Below are 20094 nucleotides of genomic sequence, written 5' to 3' on the forward strand. Positions count from 1 at the left end.
CCCATATCCCTCCAAACCCTTCCTATTCATATATCCATCCAGATGCTTTTTAAATAATCGAAAGGACTTTTTTTTAAATTGAGAACTAAATATCAAAATTAAATAGCTTAATGGCAATTGTTATGACCAAGGTAAGTGAGTCATTATTCAGGTTCGCACTTTCCCTACCTCGGAGACTGTTTTACAAAATCAGAATAATCAGACAGCAAACTACATTACATAACGGCAACACTTACAATATTTGTCACAGTGCATCATACTGGCTGCTTTATCAAGTGCTTCAAATTTACACAGTCTTAGCATTTGTGTTTCCTGTGACTGATTAGAAGATTCAACATATCATTATATCCAGTACTTCACCTGCAATTTCACTCTCTTCAGCAGTGATACATACTTCCACAGTTGCCATTATACCTGCAATACTGGCCATCGGTGAAGTAGAAGCATCGCTGGATTATCTGAGCACAAATAATTATTGAATTGGATGCTATCATTGTGTGCACATTCTTTCCAGTACAGTCAAAATTACCAATGATCTGGAGCTGAAACCCCCTCTAACTCAGTCACGACCAGACTGACCAGAAAGCTAATCCCAATCTAACAATTAAATCTCACTGCTCTCTAGCGTCAATACTAAGGATCAGGTCAGTGCTTATATTTTGTCTGTTGAAGCCTCAAGAGGAGGCCACTATCATAGTTCAGCAATTTTATAATTCTCTCATTAATAGGGAGCCAAGAAGCTTCTGAAAAAATATGTATTTTCAAAAAGACAATAGATATTAAATATTTGTAACTAGCTGGTCTATTCCAATCACACTACGACAATGACTTTTCAATACTCCCGCCTATTCAATATACTAGAAGAGGGATAGAAAGAAAACAATGTGTCTTTAATCCCAAACTTGCTCAAAAATTAGCTCCAAAAGCTGAACAAGTCAGCTAACATCCCACAGAGTGTGCACAGCACCAGTGACCTTTTTCAAAAAAATTCCCAGTAAATCTAGTAGTTGAGCTGGCAACATGTTCCAAAGTCAACAACCCTCTGCAAACTGAAAATCCTTTTGATAACTAACTTGGTCCTGTGCTTAAACAAAGGAGCTTCATTTAATGTACAAAAGGCAAAGTACCAAAGTTTTACTACCTACTATAGATATCTAAGCAACGGAAAAACTATTACAGCAATTATTTTTGAAATATAAGGCCGGGTAGGGCACCTGTACAAAATCAGACAAGCTTGATAGTCAAACATGTATGGTGCTGAATGAGCTTAAGTAAACCAAAAGGTCTCAACATATTGCAAACAATAAATAACTTCAAAAGTTGAAATATTGTTCTTTCAAAGAACAGGTTACCTGCGTTAAGTCCCCATACAACCTCAGAAATACAATCAAAAAGAATTGCAGAGCTATAGGAAATAGCTCTTCCAAAGAAATGGACAAGATCACGATTGGCTGACTGGCCACTTTCTTGTCATGAGATTTTTTTCTCCCAGATTTAGACAGGTAGCAGGATTAAAGAGGAGGTCAATGAATTAAGTCAACTGGATTGAGGCTGTGCCGTCATTCAACACAAACATGGTTAATCAAACATTCCAATTCCTTTCACTTACTCCATCCCCACAGCACCAGTAATCAAAAGTTGGTCAATCTCTCCCTTAAATATACTTCAAAACTGAGCCTCCACAGCCCAATGCAGTTGAGAATTCCAAAGATTCATAATGCCCTGTGTAACAATAAATTTCATCTCATCTCGGATCGAAATGCCACTCCCCTCATCTTTAAATTATGCCCCAAGTTCTAGACTCCCCAAACAGGGAAAATATCTTATCAGCATTTACCCTGACTAACCCTTTGAGTATTCTGTAAGAAACATTCAATGAAGCAGAGCGGGAGGTGGCTCAGTGGTTAGCACTGCTGCCTCACAGCACCTGGGACCCGGGTTCGATTCCAGCCTCGGGCGACAGATTGTGTGGATTTTGAATGATCCCCGTGTCTGCGTGGGTTTCCTCCAGGTGCTCGGGTTTACTCCCATTGTCCAAAGATGTGCAGGTTAGGTGAATTGGTCATACTAAATTGCAGTTGGGGAAATGGGTCTGGGTGGGTTACTCTTCGGAGGGTTGGTGTGGACTAGTTGGGCCGAAGGGCCTGATTCCACACTGTAGGGATCTAATCTAGTCAAAAGAATAAAAACCCAAGACGGCACAAGAACCTCCGAGTGAGGAAAAGATCCAGAAACTGATCCACTGTTTACTGTCTTAGCCATGCTGGGATACACAGTGTACAAGAGGAAGTGGGAAGAAAAATGCCTCCCCGACAGACCAAACTAGCCAGACATTTTAAAAACACATTACTGTCTCATGTTTTCAAAACTCACACTGCAGTTCTCAATAACCCTTCTAGTTGTAAAGCAAAAATAATAGATATTATAAGAAGGATCTGCAGGGGGTGCAATTTTGACTGCGAGGCACTTAACCACTGATATTTTACAATGTATGATGTTTTGAAAGATTAAATTCGTCTCACAATCTCTTGGCAGTGGTTTGAGGGAAGGAACGGCAATGTTTCCTGGGAAGAAACAAAGCAGCATTTTTCATCCGACTTCAATGAATCGCTCAACTTTAGCGATTGAAGAATTAGAATTATTGTTAAGGGTCTAACTGAAAAACCACTTCGGTACTGCTTAATCTTGTGAATATTAGTATTGAGGCTGAGTATGTGGTTCAAGAAGGAGAGAAGATTTAGCCCATCTTTGTCTAAAACATGTAGCTTAGTGGTCAAGCATTATTTGCCAAGTTATCAAACAATATGAATTAAGGAACTAAGTATTTCATAGGAGTTTTAAAACATTTCAATTTAGATACAGATCACATCTCATGATCTAGCATGGTGCAGAAGGCTTGTTGCATGGTCAACAGCAATTTTATCATGATTTAATAAGGTCTCATATTTAAGAAATTACACTGCTTTGGTCAGTATAGACATATCACCAACCCATACCAAAACTGCCAAACCAAACTACAGAAAAATTCATACAAATGGATTCCCTGTGCCTTCATGTGAAGCCCTCCCTGTTGAACAACTCACTTCACCTATGCTCTTTCAGATTGACAATTGTCAAGGTTGAGGCAATCCCAACTGATGGAATTTAATTGATAAAATTAGAAAGCTTGCCAGTAGTCATAAAAATGTGCAAGGAGGGAAAGAACACTGCTACATGTGACCAAATTACTCGTTTCAGCTTCGCTATTATCTACAGCTAAACGTTAAAGAACCACAGTCGTATTTGCAGTTTCACCAATATTTCAGAAAATGGAACAAAGACAGATACCAGTCAATTGCAATACTTCCTGTACTACTGTACGGGTCAAGTTAATGATACAGGATATATGTCAATCATTAAAAATGTCCTCAGGAACATAGAACATTTGTGGCTCAGGCATCAATTCAAAAGTCAGAACCAGAGGACTAATGCACTCCCAAGCTCCCATTACCTGTAGGAGCTCATTCAATCAATCACTTATTTTCCTGATAGATAATGACCCAGTTCTTCTGATCAGAGTCAGAAACTCTATTTCCAATTGTGATCAGATAAAAGAGAACACATAAACCTTTGGAGGAGCTATCCACATTAAATTACAAGCCAGAGAGGAAACTGGATCAGTGTTGAAACCACACCCTTTCTCGACACTAGCTATCGGCCACTTTAAATCATGCTGGGAGAAGGTGAGTACCAAAGATAAGTGAGGGGCACATGGCTGGAAGATTGAGGTGGAGGGTAAGTAACATGCTTGCTGAGTGAGGGATTGGGGTAACAGATGGGTGGAAGAAAGGTTGACAAATAGAAGAAGGGTTGGAGTGTCAGTGGAGTGGGTGAGTAGATCCAGTACAGGTGTCAGTTCAATAGCTTTCCAGGAGTTGGAGCAGGTTACTAATCCCTCTAATTTTCACCAGTTAATGATTAAGCTAACTCAGCTGCTTCAGAGTTGGGCACAGTTTCAGAACACTCCAGATGCCTGGTAATTGCCCATTGAAAGTTTCAACTTCCAGGCCAATTTCAGGAGATTCAGCTGTGCAGGATTTGCGCATGGTCCTGATCATATAACTCCTGCCAATGCTGCTGCAATGACTTTCTTCCTATTGAAAGATCTGGGTAAGCACGATAAGGAATTCTGAGCTAGTTGATACCAGTAATTAGGAGATAAAATTAGCCAATTGTACATTTCAAAATAAATAGAACAAGATGGCACAATCTTACAGTATAGGAACATATATCATGTAAGATCTGAAAGGATGACAAATTTCTCTTTTACTTAAAGAAGCCAGGGTGGCACTAGCTATTCCAAAACAACTGATGATGTTCAAACTGTTTTCAAATGATGTGCCAGGCACACTAAACCTGACAGAAAAACCAGTAAAATTAAAATGCACCTCCAACTATTTCCCAGGGCAAACCAGTAAATTTGCAAATATGTAGGAGGTGCAAGTTAATTTATTCAAATGAGAAACACTGCCTTCCTAACTGTCCAAACAAGTGGAAATAAAAGAAGGAATCTAGAATATACAATCAAGGGCTCCAAAAATCGGAAAAGCATAAATGACACGAAATATCAAAGTCTTTTATATATACAGCATTTTTTAAAAAGCATAATTAAAAACTGTCTCAAAATGCAAAAGGGTCACTGGACCCGAAATGTTGAGTCTGTTTTCTCTCCACAGAGACTGCCAGACCTGATGAATTTTTCTGGTAATTTAGAGTCATAGAGATATACAGCACGGAAACCGATCCATCTCATCCATGCAAACCAGATATCCTAAACTAATCTAGTCCCATTTGCCAACACTAGGCCCATATCCGTCTAAACCCTTCCTATTCACATACCCACCCAGAAGCCTTTTAAATGTTGTAATTGTATCAGCCTTCACCACTTCCTCTGGCAGCTCATCCCATATACGCACCACCGTCTGTGTGAAAAGGTTGCCTATTCAGTCCCTTCTAAAATCTTTCCCTCTCACCTTAAACCTATGCTGTTTGTGTTTCAGATTTCCAGCATCCACATTTTTTTAAAAATAGAATCCTAGTGCATGCTATGTATAAACAAGCCAAACAGGTCTATGCTGGTTACACTCCATACCACCACCTTCAGAATTACTTCATCAAATTTTAACAGCAAAACTTACTGTTCCTTTCATCTTTGTGAGCTTATCTAGCTTTCCCTCGACACATCTGTATTACTCACCTCAATCTTTTTGTTTATTCTTTCACGGAACATGTGTATCGTTGACAAGACCGTATGATGTGGCCCATACCCAACTGCCCTTGCTGGTGAGAGAGTGGGTGCATCTCCTTGAACGAACAGTCCACCTTGTACAGATAGATCCACGATGCCAATCGGGAAGGAGTGCTAGGATTTTCACACAGAAAGAGTGAGGATAACTGACAGTATTTTTGTTCCAAACCAGGCTGGTGTGTAGCAGCATGTTGCACATTCTAACCTTTCTCAAGCTAAATGTTTCTCTGAAATACATGTCTGGTTTATCAGGGACTACCTTATGAGACTTGGTAATCAAATTCCTCCAAAGTGCTTCAGAGGCAATAAATTCTTTTGAATTATATTCACTCTTCTTGTTAGAGTAAAGCACAAAGAAAGGTTTCATTAAAGTCAGTGAGGTGGGCAGTCCTTCTTAATAAACTTTGGTCAAGCTAACGGATGTATGATGGAATATATCTACATCCAACAGAATGTACAGACAGGAGGTCAACTTAAAATATAACTTGAATGTCAGTATTTCCAACATTGCTACAGTCCCTCACTACTGCACAGACTCTGCTTAAGTTCCTGAAGCACAAATGAATGTGCGACAATATACTGAATATGTGATTCACTACTGAATGTGATTCAGTAGTGATACCAAAATCCACACAATTTTTCATTTTAGTTTTTTCTTGAGGAGCTCTGGCTGTTACCACTGAGTTTAAGAATCAATTCATTACAAAAGACTGTAGTTTCATTTGAAACTGACCTAAAAAGCATCAGTGTTTATAGAATAAATGCATCATACAGTGACTGAAAAAAATGAATTACTAACTTACCATTATCTAGAAGCTAGGAATGGTTGATGTCAAAATGACATTGGCAGATGTCCTCACAGTAATATTGGACAGGGAGAGGCATTTATACACATTAAGAACCTTTTTAAAAGAAGCTACCAATAATCATGTGCAGCAGAGCAAAAGACCTGGAGCAAGTGTAGGCCCATCAAAGTAATCTGAGAATGGACCCAAAAGATGTGGACACAGTATTAAATCAATACTTTGCATCAGTCTTCACAATGGAAAAGGATTATGCAGGTATAGACACCACAGTGATGGAGAATGAAAGAATAGATGCTAATAACAGAGGAGGTACTAGCAAATTTTATAGTCTTTGAAGTGGATAAATATACAGTCCCGTAAGAAATGTGGAAGGAGGCAAGGGAGGAGATATCAGAGGCTCTGAGTGTAATACTTAGATTAGATTAGATTCCTTACAATATGGAAACAGGCCCTTCAGCCCAACAAGTCCACACCGACCCTCCGAAGAATAACCCACCCAGACCCATTTCCCTACCCAATATTTACCCCTGGCTAATGCATCTAACACTATAGGCAATTTAGCATGGTCAATTCACCTCTGTGACCCATCATTAAAAAAAAGGAAGAACTAGGAAACTACAGGCCAGTCAGTCTAACTTTGATGATGGGGATGCTATTGGAAAGAATTGAGTGTTAGAATATATTTGCATTTGGGAAAGCACTGATTAATCAGAAATAATGAGTATTGATTTGTTAAATTAAAGGTCTGTTTGACATATTTGTTCAAATTTTTTGAAGTGGTAACTGGAGTGTTAATACGTTGTGATTTCCAAGGACTTTAGCAAGGCTTTTGACAAGGAGCATCATGGCAGACTGGTCAAGGAAGTAAGAACCCATGGGATCCAAGGCAAGGTGGCAAGTTGGATCCAAAACTGGCCAATAGGTAGGAAGAAGCAGGTGATGATAAAGTAATGTTTCTATGATTCCAAACTTGATTCCAGTGGGACTCTGCTGGGCTCGGTGCTGACACTTGTGCTATTTAGAGCATATATTAATGATTTGGACTTAAATGCAGGAAGTATGATTAAGAAGTTCACAGATGGTAGGGTAGTAAACAGTGAAGAAGATAGCCATAAACGACAGGAAGATATCAACGGGTTTGCCAGATGATCATAGCAGTGGCAAATGAAATTCAACCTGGAAAAGCATGAGGAAGAGCTAACATGGCAAGGGATTACACTGTAAATGATAGGACCCTGGAAAGTACTGAAGATCAAAGAGACCGTGACATACAAATCCATGATCTCTGAAGGTAGCAGCGTTGGTCGATAATGTGATTAAGAAGCTATATAGAGTACTTGCCTTTTTCAGCCAGAGCACAAGAACAGGGGCGTTATGGTAAAACTGTGTAAAAAGATGGTATGATCACAACTAGAGTATTGTGGAAGGGTGTGATAGTACTGGCGAGGGTGCAGATTTTCCATGAAGGAAACGCCCGTATTGTTTTCTTTAGAGCAGCAAATGTTGACATAAGAGGTATATCAATTTGTGAGTAAATAGTTAGGTTGGATCAAGAGGCACTTTTTTCCACTGGTAAAGGAGTCAACAATCATGGACATAGATTTAAGGCAAGAGTTAGAAGGCTGGAGATTAGAAGAAAAACTCAGTGTGAGATGCAAGTCTGGAACTCACCACCTGGAAGAGTAGCTGCATCAGAAACATTTAACAATACCATTTATGCAGTATTTAGATCGTCATTTGCATTGCCATGGCTACCAGGGCCAGAATCGAGAAAATTAGATTAATGTAGTCAGATCTTTCGTGACTGACGTAAACATGACATATCAAATGGCCTCCTTCTGTGCTGTAAATGTTCATGAGTCAGGTACATCAAATTCAAAGAAACAGCACATTTATCATACATTAATAATTCGATAAAAAGAAATTTGTGGCTACATAGAACGTTTGAAGATAGTAAAAATTAACAATGTGATCTCTGCTGTGTAGCATTTTGAACCAAATATTTTCTAATACTCTCTACATGATCCCAAATTCACCTGATGAATTATATCATTGGAAATAACTTCCTTATATAGTCATAGAGACGTACAGCATGGAAACAGACCCTTCGGTCCAACCCGTTCATGCCGGCCTGCACCCTAAAAAAGAAGTTCAGTTGCTGATATTTCATTTAATCACATTTATATTCTACATTGTAGAATTTTTTTCCTTTGTTCTGGCTTGTACAATATTGAAAATTATTACAAGAGCGCTCCACATTAAAAGAAAAAACTTGCAGACTTCCGAATTCTGAAATGAAAACTTTAAATTCTGAAATAGCAGGTCAAGCAACATCTGTGGAGGGAAAAATTCAGTTAACATTTTAGGCTGAATACCTTCAGATATCACTTTGATGAGAAGAATAGAAAAAAAAAGTACAGTATTATTTAAATGAAGTAAGACTACAGAATTGTGTGACACACTGAATCAGGGAATCCCCCTACATGAGTCAATAACAAGTTAGCACAGGTGCAAGTGATACGGTGGCCACTAATGCAAGGAAAATGGAGTATAAAAATGGGGAAGCGTTGGTGCAATAGTGCATAATGTTGCTAGGACTATGCCCAAAATACTGCATAAGTATTGGTCTCCTTATTTAAAGAGAGATACACTTGCATTGGAGGCAATTCAGAGAAGGGTCTCGAGATTTATATTTGAGATTAAGGAGTTGTCAGACAAAACTAGGGTGACTACATTGGACCTGAAATCACTGGAGTTTAGAAGACCGAAAAGTGATGTTATTGAAACACAGAGGATTCTGAAGGGGTTTGACAGGGAAGATGATGAATGCTTGATTCCCCTTATAAAAGAGATCCGATTAGAGGAGCTCAGAGATCAAAAGGTTGTAAAGCTAGAGGAGGTTAGCAATCTGAAGCACTTTAAAATTCATGTTTATCATATATATTAGTAATGTGGGTCTCGAATCTTTCCAATTATTAAAAAGCTTAAATCATTTCAATAAAAAACCGTTGCTATTTTGGATATAGTTTCGAATATTTTCTAGTGTACTGATCTGCTTTGAAATTTGCTGAACTTCTAGCAGTTCTTAGGGTTGCATATTTATTGACCTTGTGTTCGATTATATGAGTAATCATATGTATTCACTGTTGACTTCATGTTTTGTTTTACTATTGAATAGTTAAAAGTGGTCATGATGCCTTGGCATTTCATAACCTTTATTTTTCTCAACTTTTCTGGACTGGTATTTGGTGTGGTGCAAATCACAGCATTTTGAAACCTTAACCAAGTAATTATTCCAAATGTGACCCCAGTTGAATGTCAGTATGCTGTTCATTTATTTGGTCTTCGCAGCTAAGCCCAATTCTTCCTACACATACACACTTTCCATTAAAAGGTCACTTTACAGTGATCAAGGTGAAGAATTCCAAGTAAATACTTCAGTCTTAACCCAGTTAGAAAATTTTAGTATGCTCAGCACAGCTTGTTAAATTGGCACAGATTTGTGTGTTAAACTGAAATGTTTCACATCTGAATGATTACATATTGTGGTGCCTGGTACATTGGATCTACTGAGAAATATTTTTTGGTGAATAATTTCCGTTGTCAGAACAAACAGAAAAGTAACAAACCATAATGTTAGATACTATGTGAAATTATAACTGTACTAAAACCAGGCGATGATCTTGAAATTTTGTATAAAACCATAAACCATTTTGTAGGGATAAAATATCAAAACAGCAGAACCCTGCAGTCAGCTCCAACAGGTTTACTAATGTAATCTGTAGTACTGCAGGGAAAAATAAACTGGTTTGAGTGCAATTTGCACATCAGAAAACTGGCAAAAACGTTCTTACTAGAATGGCACATTTTGACCCCTAGATCCTCAAACAATATAAATTAAACTAGAAAGAGTCATGGTTGATTCCATCCAAGAAAATACGACATATTGTTTTAGCTTTCAGAAGTTGCTTTTACATAGATATTTTATCTCAGGAAGCAGCTTGCATATAGAAAGCTTAAATGCTATTTCAAAGAGATGCCATTAGTAGTATCTTGGCACATTCACTGCAACTTGTGGATTTTTATGGCAGTAAGAATTTGTTACAGACCATTCTAGACACAATTATATCAAAATGAGTGATTATCACAAAAAAAATAGTCTGACACGCAAACAATTCTCTGCATACTTGACAATGTAAAATGTAAAGATCATAGGTAACAGGAGGACTAGGCCATTTGGTCTCTTGGCCTGCTCCTCTATTCATCAGAAGCATTGCAGATATGATAGTGATCTTAACTCTGCTATTCTGTCTCCTTCCGATTATCCCCGATTACTTGTCTAGATCAATAGACTGCTTAATTCATCCTTGAATATATTCAATGACCCAGCCTCGACAGTTGTCTGGAGTACAGAACTCTGAGGAGTAACAAATGACTTGAAAGAAGAGATTGTCCTTTGGCTCAGCCTTAAATAGGCTCAACCTTTATTTTGAAACAGCGAACCCAGTCCTATATCACCTTATACAGAACAAAATTCATTTTAGAACCTCCCCTGTTCAGCCCTCTTAGAATTTGTCCTTTTCAATAAGATTACATCATGTTCTTCTAAATTCCAATGACTATTGGTCCAATCAGCTTATCCCCTACTCATAGGACAACTCTTTCATTCAGAATCAAACTTGTGAACCTTCCCTGAACTACAGTACCTCCAATTTTAACTGCTCCACTACCGAAAGCAGTGCTTTCAGTTACAAAGATCCTAAGCTGGGGATTTCACTCTCAAAATGTCCTTGCCCTTCTCTCTTTCACCTCCCTCCAAGACATGTCCAAAATATTAATCAGAAAGGTATGTTTTAAGGCATGTCATAATATCATTTTATGTGGTACACTGTCAAATTTTGCTTGATAAAGACACCTTGGGACATTTTAATAATTAAAAATGTCCTACATAAATGTAGGATATTGTTTTTAAAAAATGTGAATTGGCAATCAGGAATGCATTAGGCTTAGCAAAAGCATCAACGATCTGAAACATTAACTGGTCTCTCTGCCTGCCCTGTTCCAGCAGTTCGTTTTTATTTCAGCAATTGCAGTATTTTCCTTTTTTTATTCAACCTATTGTTGAATCTCATTTTCACACAACAGTCAATGGTATAAGCTTTTTGACAATCTAAAGGGGATCCTTCAATATTTTTTAATTAAGGAAGTATTCATGAGAACTAATTTTACTGTGAGCCTTCTTGGTCCTTCGATTTGAAAGCCTATTTTCAGCAAAGTATAATTTTGTTAATATAGCTGACTTGATAGTGGTGCAATCTTAATTGAGATGTTTGGCTTTAATCCATTTATTGTTGATTAATGTTCTACAATATTAACACCGATTTTCAAATTCCACTCACAACGTTTCAGCCAGTCTATCATGCGTCCAACTAAAATCATTTTACAGATCGAGAAAAAAAATTGATGCTCAACTGATGAACTAGAAACGTATCAACCTACAAATTAAAATATTGACCTTCCCCATACCTTTAATCGTTCAACTGCAATTAGCTAACAATAATGTAAGCAAGCGTTTTAATGTAAATCACATCCTCAATTACAGTGCAATGTCCACATTTTTGTCAAGATCCTGAACACAACAAATAAGATCATCAGCGAACCCGGAAACAAGCCAGTTTCCACAATTTTATGGACAAAATTAAATTCATCTGAATTATGCAGTAATAAACTAAGCACTTTTAATAAAGGAAAGAGCTGGAAATTTTTAAAAATGAGCATGTGGTAAGCAGCAATGCAAATAAGCCAACAAGGAAATGACTACCGCTGCTGATTTTAAAATAACACATTTTTCCCACTCCTTTTGGCATAGGGACTCTCACCTGGGGGCTCAGCGTTTTGGAGGCTGCTTCTGCCTTGAAGTCTGGGTCGCAGCTTCTTGCCTGTGATGGGGATGGGGTCAGACATCTTGTCTCTACCGGAGGAGCGGGACGACTGAGATGAAAAGTGGCGGCGGCAGCAGGGAGATGATGAGGAGGAGGAGGAGTAAGATGTTGGCACCGCCGCCGCCGCTCTTTGACGCGAATCGATCGACCAGCCCAGAATGAAGTAGCTTCCCCTCAGATTTCCGCTGCTGCCGCTCAGAGGGGCGCGGGATTGCGGGCTAACGGCCGGCAGAACACTGCGGTCGAGGCCCAGGCTCGGCCTCTGGAGGCAAGACCGCCGGCTCGCTGCCCCTAGCAACGGGGCCCAGGCATAAACCCGCCTTTGTAACCAGCTCATCCCCAGCAGGTAGCAACCGTTAAACTCTCATTTATAAACACCCGGTCGTTAGAAACGTCTAATTTTAAAGAAAATAAAAAAAACTTATTATATACACTGTTGGGAGGCTCACTGCAATGAAAGACTGATTCAGTTCTCCCGACTTCGTTTGCTTCTGTAATTCTTCAAATACCTGATTAAAAATAAACTCTCACTTAGTAAACACGGTGACAGGCGATCCTGGAGTGTTAACATCATGTTTTGGAACGATAAAATACACTCCTGTTTTGGCAAACAATCCCCTGGCCAAAAATACTTGTCTCTACAGTATTGTGTTACTAAAAAGTGTAAAGAGGAATGGAAACATAGTTGTTATTGAATTGTCCAGAAGAAGGCTTTGAATGAAAACAAACTTTAATCTCCGTTCAAATTATAACATTAATTTTTCAGTCTACCAACCCAAATTATTGACTTAATCGAGCTAATAATGGTTATAAGAGCACCCTCAATATCAGTGAACAAAAGTACGCACAGATAAAACATGAAGCTTTGCCTTTGATTTTTTTTTTAATTAAAAAAGCTTCATGAATACTTTTACAGTGATCATTTGACAATCAAAACTGATCGTAAGCCACTGATGACTATTTTGAATTCAATGCAACTCAAATGCAGAGAGAGATTTTGAATTTATAAGAAAAAACTGCAGATTTTGATTTTGTCTGCTTATCAATATGAAGTTAAGTACATATGGCCAGAAGATCTTTTTAATTATGTGATGTCTAGATTACCCAATTCTTGTTATAGGGAAAGCCCAATAGGAGATGTGTACATTTCTTCTCTCCCACAAATAATCTACCAAACAAAGCAGAGATGGCATTGGTAGGACAAATCATGAGGATCCCAAATTGACAATAGTGTACAACAATATCACAAATGGCACCTTACAGATTCTGGATTTAGAAAATAGTTACATTCCTTTTGGAAGAATAACTTATCAGTGGATAAAAAAAGATTAGTTTATGTAGTCAGCCAGCATAATGATTCCTGAAAGATAAAAGACTGCAGATGCTATGTAATCTTCATGGTAAAACTTGGGGGTGAACTTGAAAAAGTGGCTACTATCTTCAATGGCCAATAATAATATACAAGACACAGCATAGAATATCTCCACCTATAGAAAAACTGCCACAAGTACCTTTGCAACTGTGGAAAGTATTGCTGACGCATCATGTTGACTTCAGAGAATTTGAAGGGCAACAGTTATTCATTGCAATAGATAGCCAAAGTGGTTGATGGATTTCTGATTAAACAAAAACAACTCGCAAACTTCAGGCATTTTGCATAGTTTAGTGCTGCTATAGGCTGCCAGATTACATTGTGTCCAACTGTGGACCTCATGTTTGCATAAAAAATTCAAAATTTCATGGAAATGCTACAAAAGTAGACCATATTATTCTGCTTCAAATGCAGTAGTGGAGTGCTCAGCGTAAATTGTTAAGCTTGCTAAAACAAATGTTAGATACAAATTGGAACAAGCTTGAGATGTCATCAAGCTTGTGATTCATTTATCATAACACAACTTGCACCATTATCAGCTGAATGCCACCTGAATTGCTTCTTAGAAGACAGCCGAGAGCAATGCTTTCGTTACTGAAGCCATATTTAGAACAGTCAGTAGATGAAAAGCAACCCAGACAGAAAGAGTTTCGACATGAAAGAAAGAAGTCTGAAGTTGAACTAATTTAGTTAAATTGAAACATCACAAGTGGTGTAATGGCTGCCAGAAAGAGTCATGAAAAAAATGTGGTCTTCGCCCAATTTAATCAAGATGTTTGTTAATGGAAAGGTTAGATTTGTACATAATGATCAATGTTTTAACCGAAAAGATTCATGAAGTAAAAGGGACTTCAGAAGAATCAAAGCCTGACGTTGATGGTGGGCAAATTGTTGGAGGGAATCCTGAGGGACAGGATGTACACGTATTTGGAAAGGCAAGGACTGATTAGGGATCATCAACCTGGCTTTGTGCATGGGAAATCATGTCTCATGAACTTGATTGAGATTTTTGAAGAAATAACAAAGAGATTGATGAGGGCAGAGCAGTAGACGTGATCTATATGGACTTCAGTAAGGCATTTAGAGTCATAGAGATGTACAGCATGGAAACAGAGCCTTCAGTCCAACCCGGCCATACCGACCAGATATCCCAACCCAATCTAGTCCCACCTGCCAGCACCCGGCCCATATCTCTGCAAACCCTTCCTATTCATATACCCATTCAAATACCTCTTAAATGTTGCAATTGTACCAGCCTCCACCACATCCTCTGGCAGCTCATTCCATATACGTACCACCCTCTGTGTGAAAATGCCGCCCCCTAGGCCTTTTTTATATCTTTCCCTCACCCTAAACCTATGCCCTCTCGTTCTGGATTCCCCGACCCCAGGGAAAATACTTTGTCTATTTATTCTATCCATGCCCCTCATAATTTTGTAAACCTCTAAGGTCTCCCCTCAGCCTCCGACACTCTAGGAAAACAGCCCCAGCCTCTTCATCCTTTCCCTGTAGCTCAGATCCTCCAACCCTGGCAAAATCCTTGTAAATCCTTTCAAGTTTCACAACATCTTTCCAATAGGAAGGAGACCAGAATTGCACGCAATATTCCAACAGTGGCCTAACCAATGTCATGTACAGCCGCAACATGACCTGCCAACTCCTGTACTCAAAACTCTGACCAATAAAGGAAAGCATACCAAATGCCTTCTTCATTATCCTATCGACCTACGACTCCACTTTCAAGGAGCCATGACCCTGCACTCCAAGGTCTCTTTGTTCAGCAACACTCCCTAGGACCTTACCATTAAGTGTGTAAGTCCTGCTAAGGTTTGCCTTCCCAAAATGCAGCACCTCACATTTATCTGATTAAACTCCAACTGCCACTTCTCAGCCCATTGGCGCATCTGGTCCAGATCCTGTTGTAATCTGAGGTAACCTTCTTTGCTGTCCACTACACCTCCAATTTTGGTGTCATCTGCAAACTTACTAAGTGTACCTCTTATGCTCGTATCCAAATCATTTATGTAAATGACAAAAGGTAGAGGACCCAGCACCGATCCTTGTGGCACTCCACTGGTCACAGGCCTCCAGTTTGAAAAACAACGCCCCACCACCACCCTCTGTCTTCTACCTTTGAGCCAGTTCTGTATCCAAATGGCTAGTTCTCCCTGTATTCCATGAGATCTAACCTTGCTAATCAGTCTCCCATGGGGAACCTTGTTGAATGCCTTACTGAAGTCCATACAGATCACATCTACTGCTCTGCCCGCATCAATCTTCTTTGTTACTTCTTCAAAAAACTCAATCAAGTTTGTGAGACATGATTTCCCACGCACAAAGCCATGTTGACTATCCCAAATCAGTCCTTGCCTTTCCAAATACATGTACATCCTGTCCCTCAGGATTCCCTCCAAAAACTTGCCCACCACCGAGTTCAGGCTCACTGGTCTATAGTTCCCTGGCTTGTCTTTACCGCCCTTCTTAAACAGTGGCACCACATTTGCCAATCTCCAGTCTTCTGGCACCTCACCTGTGACTATCGATGATACAAATAACTCAGCAAAAGGCCCAGCAATCACTTCTCTAGCTTCTCACAGAGTTCTCGGGTACACATGATCAGGTCCTGGGGATTTATCCACCTTTAACCGTTCAAGACATCCAGCACTTCCTCCTCTGTAATTTGACAAGGTTCCCCATGGGAGACTGGTTAGCAAGGTTAGATCTCATGGAATACAGGGAGAACTAGCGATTTGGATACAGAACTGGCTCAAAGGTAGAAGACAGAGGGTGGTGGTGGAGGGTGGTTTTTCAGACTGGAGGCCTATGACCAGTGGAGTGCCGCAAGGATCGGTGCTGAGTCCATTACTTTTCCTCATTTATATAAATGATTTGGATGTGAGTTTAAGAGGTATAGTTAGTCAGTTTGTAGATGACACCAAAATTAGAGGTATAGCGAACAGCGAAGAAGGTTACCTCAGATTACAACGGGATCTTGATCAGATTGGCCAAAGGGCTGAGGGGTCACAGATGGAGTTTAATTTAGATAAATACGAGGTGCTGCATTTTGGAAAAAAAACAGACCCTTAACAAAGAGACCTTGGAGTGCAGGTTCATAGCTCCTTGAAAGTAGAGTTGCAGGTAGATAGGATAATGAAAGAGTTTGGTTTGCTTTCCTTCATTGGTCAGATCATTGAGTGTAGGAGTTGGGAGGTCATGTGGCTGTACAGGACATCGGTTAGGCCACTTTTGGAATATTGTATGCAATTCTGATCTTCCTATCGGAAGGATGGCGTGAAACTTGAAATGGTTCAAAAAAGATTTATAAGGATGTTGCCAGGGTTGGAGGATTTGAGCTAGATGGAGAAGCTGAATAGGTTGGGCTGTTTTCCATGGAATGTTGAAGGCTGAGGGGTGACCTCAGAAGTTTATAAAAGCATAAGGGGCATGGATCGGATAAATAGACAAAGGTCTTTTTCCTGGCATGTGGGAGTCCAGAACTAGAGGGCATAGGTTTAGGGTGAGATGGGAACGATAATAAAAAGGGACCCTCGGGACAACGTTTACACGCAGAGGGTGGTACGTGTATGTAATGAGCTGCCAGAGGAAGTGGTAGAGGCTAGTATAATTGCAACATTTAAAAGGCATCTGGATGGGTACATGAATAGGAAGGGTTTAGAGGGATATGAGCCAAGTGCTGGCAAATGGAACTAGATTAGGTTGGATGAGTTGGACCAAAGGGTCTGTTTCCATGCTGTACATCTCTATGACTCTATATCATGATGGAATTTAGCGTTCAGATTGAGAGAAGACAATTGAAGAAGAATGGCAGGTTTTAAAGAAAATAGTTCATGGCTCCCAATAAAAATACATCCCAGTAAAAAGGATTCTTGCAAGGGGATAAACCAATCAGGAAAGTTAGGGATAGCATCAAATTGTAAGAGAAAAAAAAGTGCCACAAAATTTACAAGACAAATAATTGGGAAGGTTTTACAAAAAAACAAAAGATGACCAAGAAAAGGAGAAAAAAAGCTAAGGGTAGTATACACATACACACATATTACCGGGTTGAGAAAATTTGTAGCTCAGGTTGAGGTTCTGGAAGTAAGTTTGCTCGCTGACCTGGAAGGTTCGCTTTCAGATGTTTCTTCACCAAACTAGGTAACATCATCAGAGAGTCTCCGGTGAAGTACTGGTGTTAGTGACCCGCTTTCTGTTTGTGTTAAGGTTTCCTTGGGTTGGTGATGTCATTTGCTGTCCTTTTTCACAGAGGTTGGTAAGTGGGGTCTAAGTTAATGCAGTCCCTGTCCAAGCAGACAACACATCTCCGAAATGATTGCCAGACTACTCAGACCCCTTCGCATCCTGGTAGCCCACAAACCGACCAACACATTAAAACAATGGTGAATTCAACTTGAAAGACCCTATACAGGCAACAAGAAAAACTAATGTCATCTACAAAATACCTTGCAAGAACTGTGACAAACACTACATTGGACAAACAGGCAGAAAACTAGCCACCAGGATACATGAACATCAACTAGCGACGAAAAGACATGACCCACTCTCACTAGTACCCTTACACTGGGACTGAGACAATGCATCCATCCTAGGACAAGCCAAACAGAGACATGCACAAGAATTCCTAGAATCATGGCTTTCCAACTGGAACTCTATCAACAAACACATTGACTTGGATCCCAAATACCACATCTGAGAAAAAGAACAGGAAATGACATCACCAACCCAAGGAAACCTAAACATAAATAGAAAGCAAATCACTAACACCAGTGCTTCATCCGGAGGCTCACTGATGATGTTACCTAGTATGGTGACAAAATGTCTGAAAATGAACCTCCAGCTCAGTGAGCAAACTTACATCCATATATAAATATAAAAGGAAGAGAGAAGACAAAGTGAATACAGGCCCCTTAGGCTGCATAAGTAATAACAGTGAACCAGGAAATGACACAGGAGTTGATTAAATATTTTGCATTAGTTTATACATCAGGACACTAATAGCATTCTAAAAATATTAAATATTCAAGGGGCATAATGAGAATAAATTAACACAATAACTAACTATTGTGACAGAAAAAAAATAGTATGGGAACTAAAGATCATTAAATCTCTTGGACATGATGGGAAGCATCCTAGGATATTAAACGAAGTAGCTAGAGACAGTAGGTATATTGGTAGTAATCTTCCAAAAGCTGAAGATTCTGTAAAGATACTACAAGATTGGAAAGCTGCCAGTGTAAAACCTTTATTGAAGAAGCAAAACGGTGAACTGCAGGCCAGTTAAGTTATCATCTGTTTCTGAGAAAATGTTAAGAATATATTGTAAAGGATGAAATAGTAGAGCACTGAGAAATACATAACAATCATACCTTACAAATTCATTAGAATTCTTTGAGGAGTTAAGCAGGTAAAGGGTGTACAACGGATTTAAAATATTTGGATTTCTAGAAGACATATAAAAATATCATATGTTGAATTACTTAATAAAATAAGAGCCTGTGATATTAGGGGTCATATGTTAAACATAGAAGCGTAGAATCTAGGAGGATTAGAAGGCCATTTAGCTCGTCAAATCTGCTCCACTATTCAACATGATCATGGCTGATGTTGTAACACAATGCAAAATTCCTGCTTTCTCACCATACCCCTTAGTGCTTTTAATATCTAAAAACATTCTATCTGGAATTTTTTAAATGACTTATCCTCCAAAGCCTTCTGTGATAACAATTCCACAGGTTCACCATCTGTGTAGAAACTCTGGTCATAGACAGGGAAAACAACCTCCACATCTAACAATATAGTTGGAGGATTAGCTAAATAATAGCTGACAGAGATTTGGGATAACGGGTGGCAATTTCAGGATAGCAACTGCTGACCAGTAGAGGACAGTGATCAACACTGGGGTCACAATTATTTACGATACATATTAATGACTTGGATGAGGAAGGTGAATGTACAGTGGCCAATCTTTCAGGTAACACATAAAATCATGTGTGTAGATGGCACAGCCTCCTCAGAAGGACATAGAACAAGCAAGTGGAAAGATAGAATATGAGGTCATGCACTTTGGCAGGAAGAATGGCCGAACTGACTATTATTTAAATGGAGAAAGATGCAGCATAGATTAATGTGGAATTCCTTGTACATAAATCATAAAACGCTAACATACAAATTCAGTAGGTAATGGGAAAAGCAATGGAATGTGTGAATTTATAACTTGAATCGAAAAACTATGGGTAAAATGGTCAAACAATTAACTGTGTTGAGCAAGAGCAGGAATTGGACTCCAAGAACGTGCTGAACCTGCAGAAATTGCAGCATGGGGAAGTCAGAGAACAATGGAAGCAGGAACTAGTCTTGCAAACAAGTGATGGCAACTATGCCAATTCAGAAACACATATGCATGTGATTCTGGAAACACTACATGATGTAGCATTCAGATTTGTGTGTAAAGGAACTGCACATTCACAGATAAAAACACTACAGAAACAGTTCAGTGAGGACGAGGGTAGATGTGAGTGAGGACAGTGGGGAAAGTGAAGATAAGATAGTTTGAGGCTGGCGACAGGGCAGGTGAGCAGAGGGCAATTGTGGTTGTGTGGGAGAAGAGACAACCATTTCCCCCTCCCCAACCTCCTCTCATAGATCCCTCCAACAGCCTGCGCCCCC

General features: G+C 39.3%; 1 protein-coding gene across 4 annotated transcripts in view; it reads right to left on the reverse strand.

Moving 5' to 3' along the window:
* LOC122563090 (AMP deaminase 2-like) overlaps positions 1 to 20094 on the reverse strand; it is a 186116-nt gene that overhangs the window by 149905 nt on the left and 16117 nt on the right. For 3 of the 4 annotated variants that reach the window (XR_006315480.2, XM_043716505.2, XM_043716503.2), the window contains exon 1: positions 11973 to 12164. The exons of the other annotated variant lie outside the window; for it this stretch is intronic. Coding sequence is in view for 2 of the 3 variants with exons in the window: in XM_043716505.2 (XP_043572440.2) it covers positions 11973 to 12057 (85 nt within the window). In the remaining variant the exon portion in view is untranslated. Of the gene's footprint in view, positions 1 to 11972; positions 12165 to 20094 lie in introns of those variants that run through there. 4 annotated transcript variants of the gene reach the window in all.

The sequence above is a fragment of the Chiloscyllium plagiosum genome, unplaced genomic scaffold, assembly GCF_037043375.1.
Source record: "Chiloscyllium plagiosum isolate Xiang-an unplaced genomic scaffold, Cpla_swu_hap1 HiC_scaffold_26, whole genome shotgun sequence".
NCBI lineage: Eukaryota > Metazoa > Chordata > Chondrichthyes > Orectolobiformes > Hemiscylliidae > Chiloscyllium > Chiloscyllium plagiosum.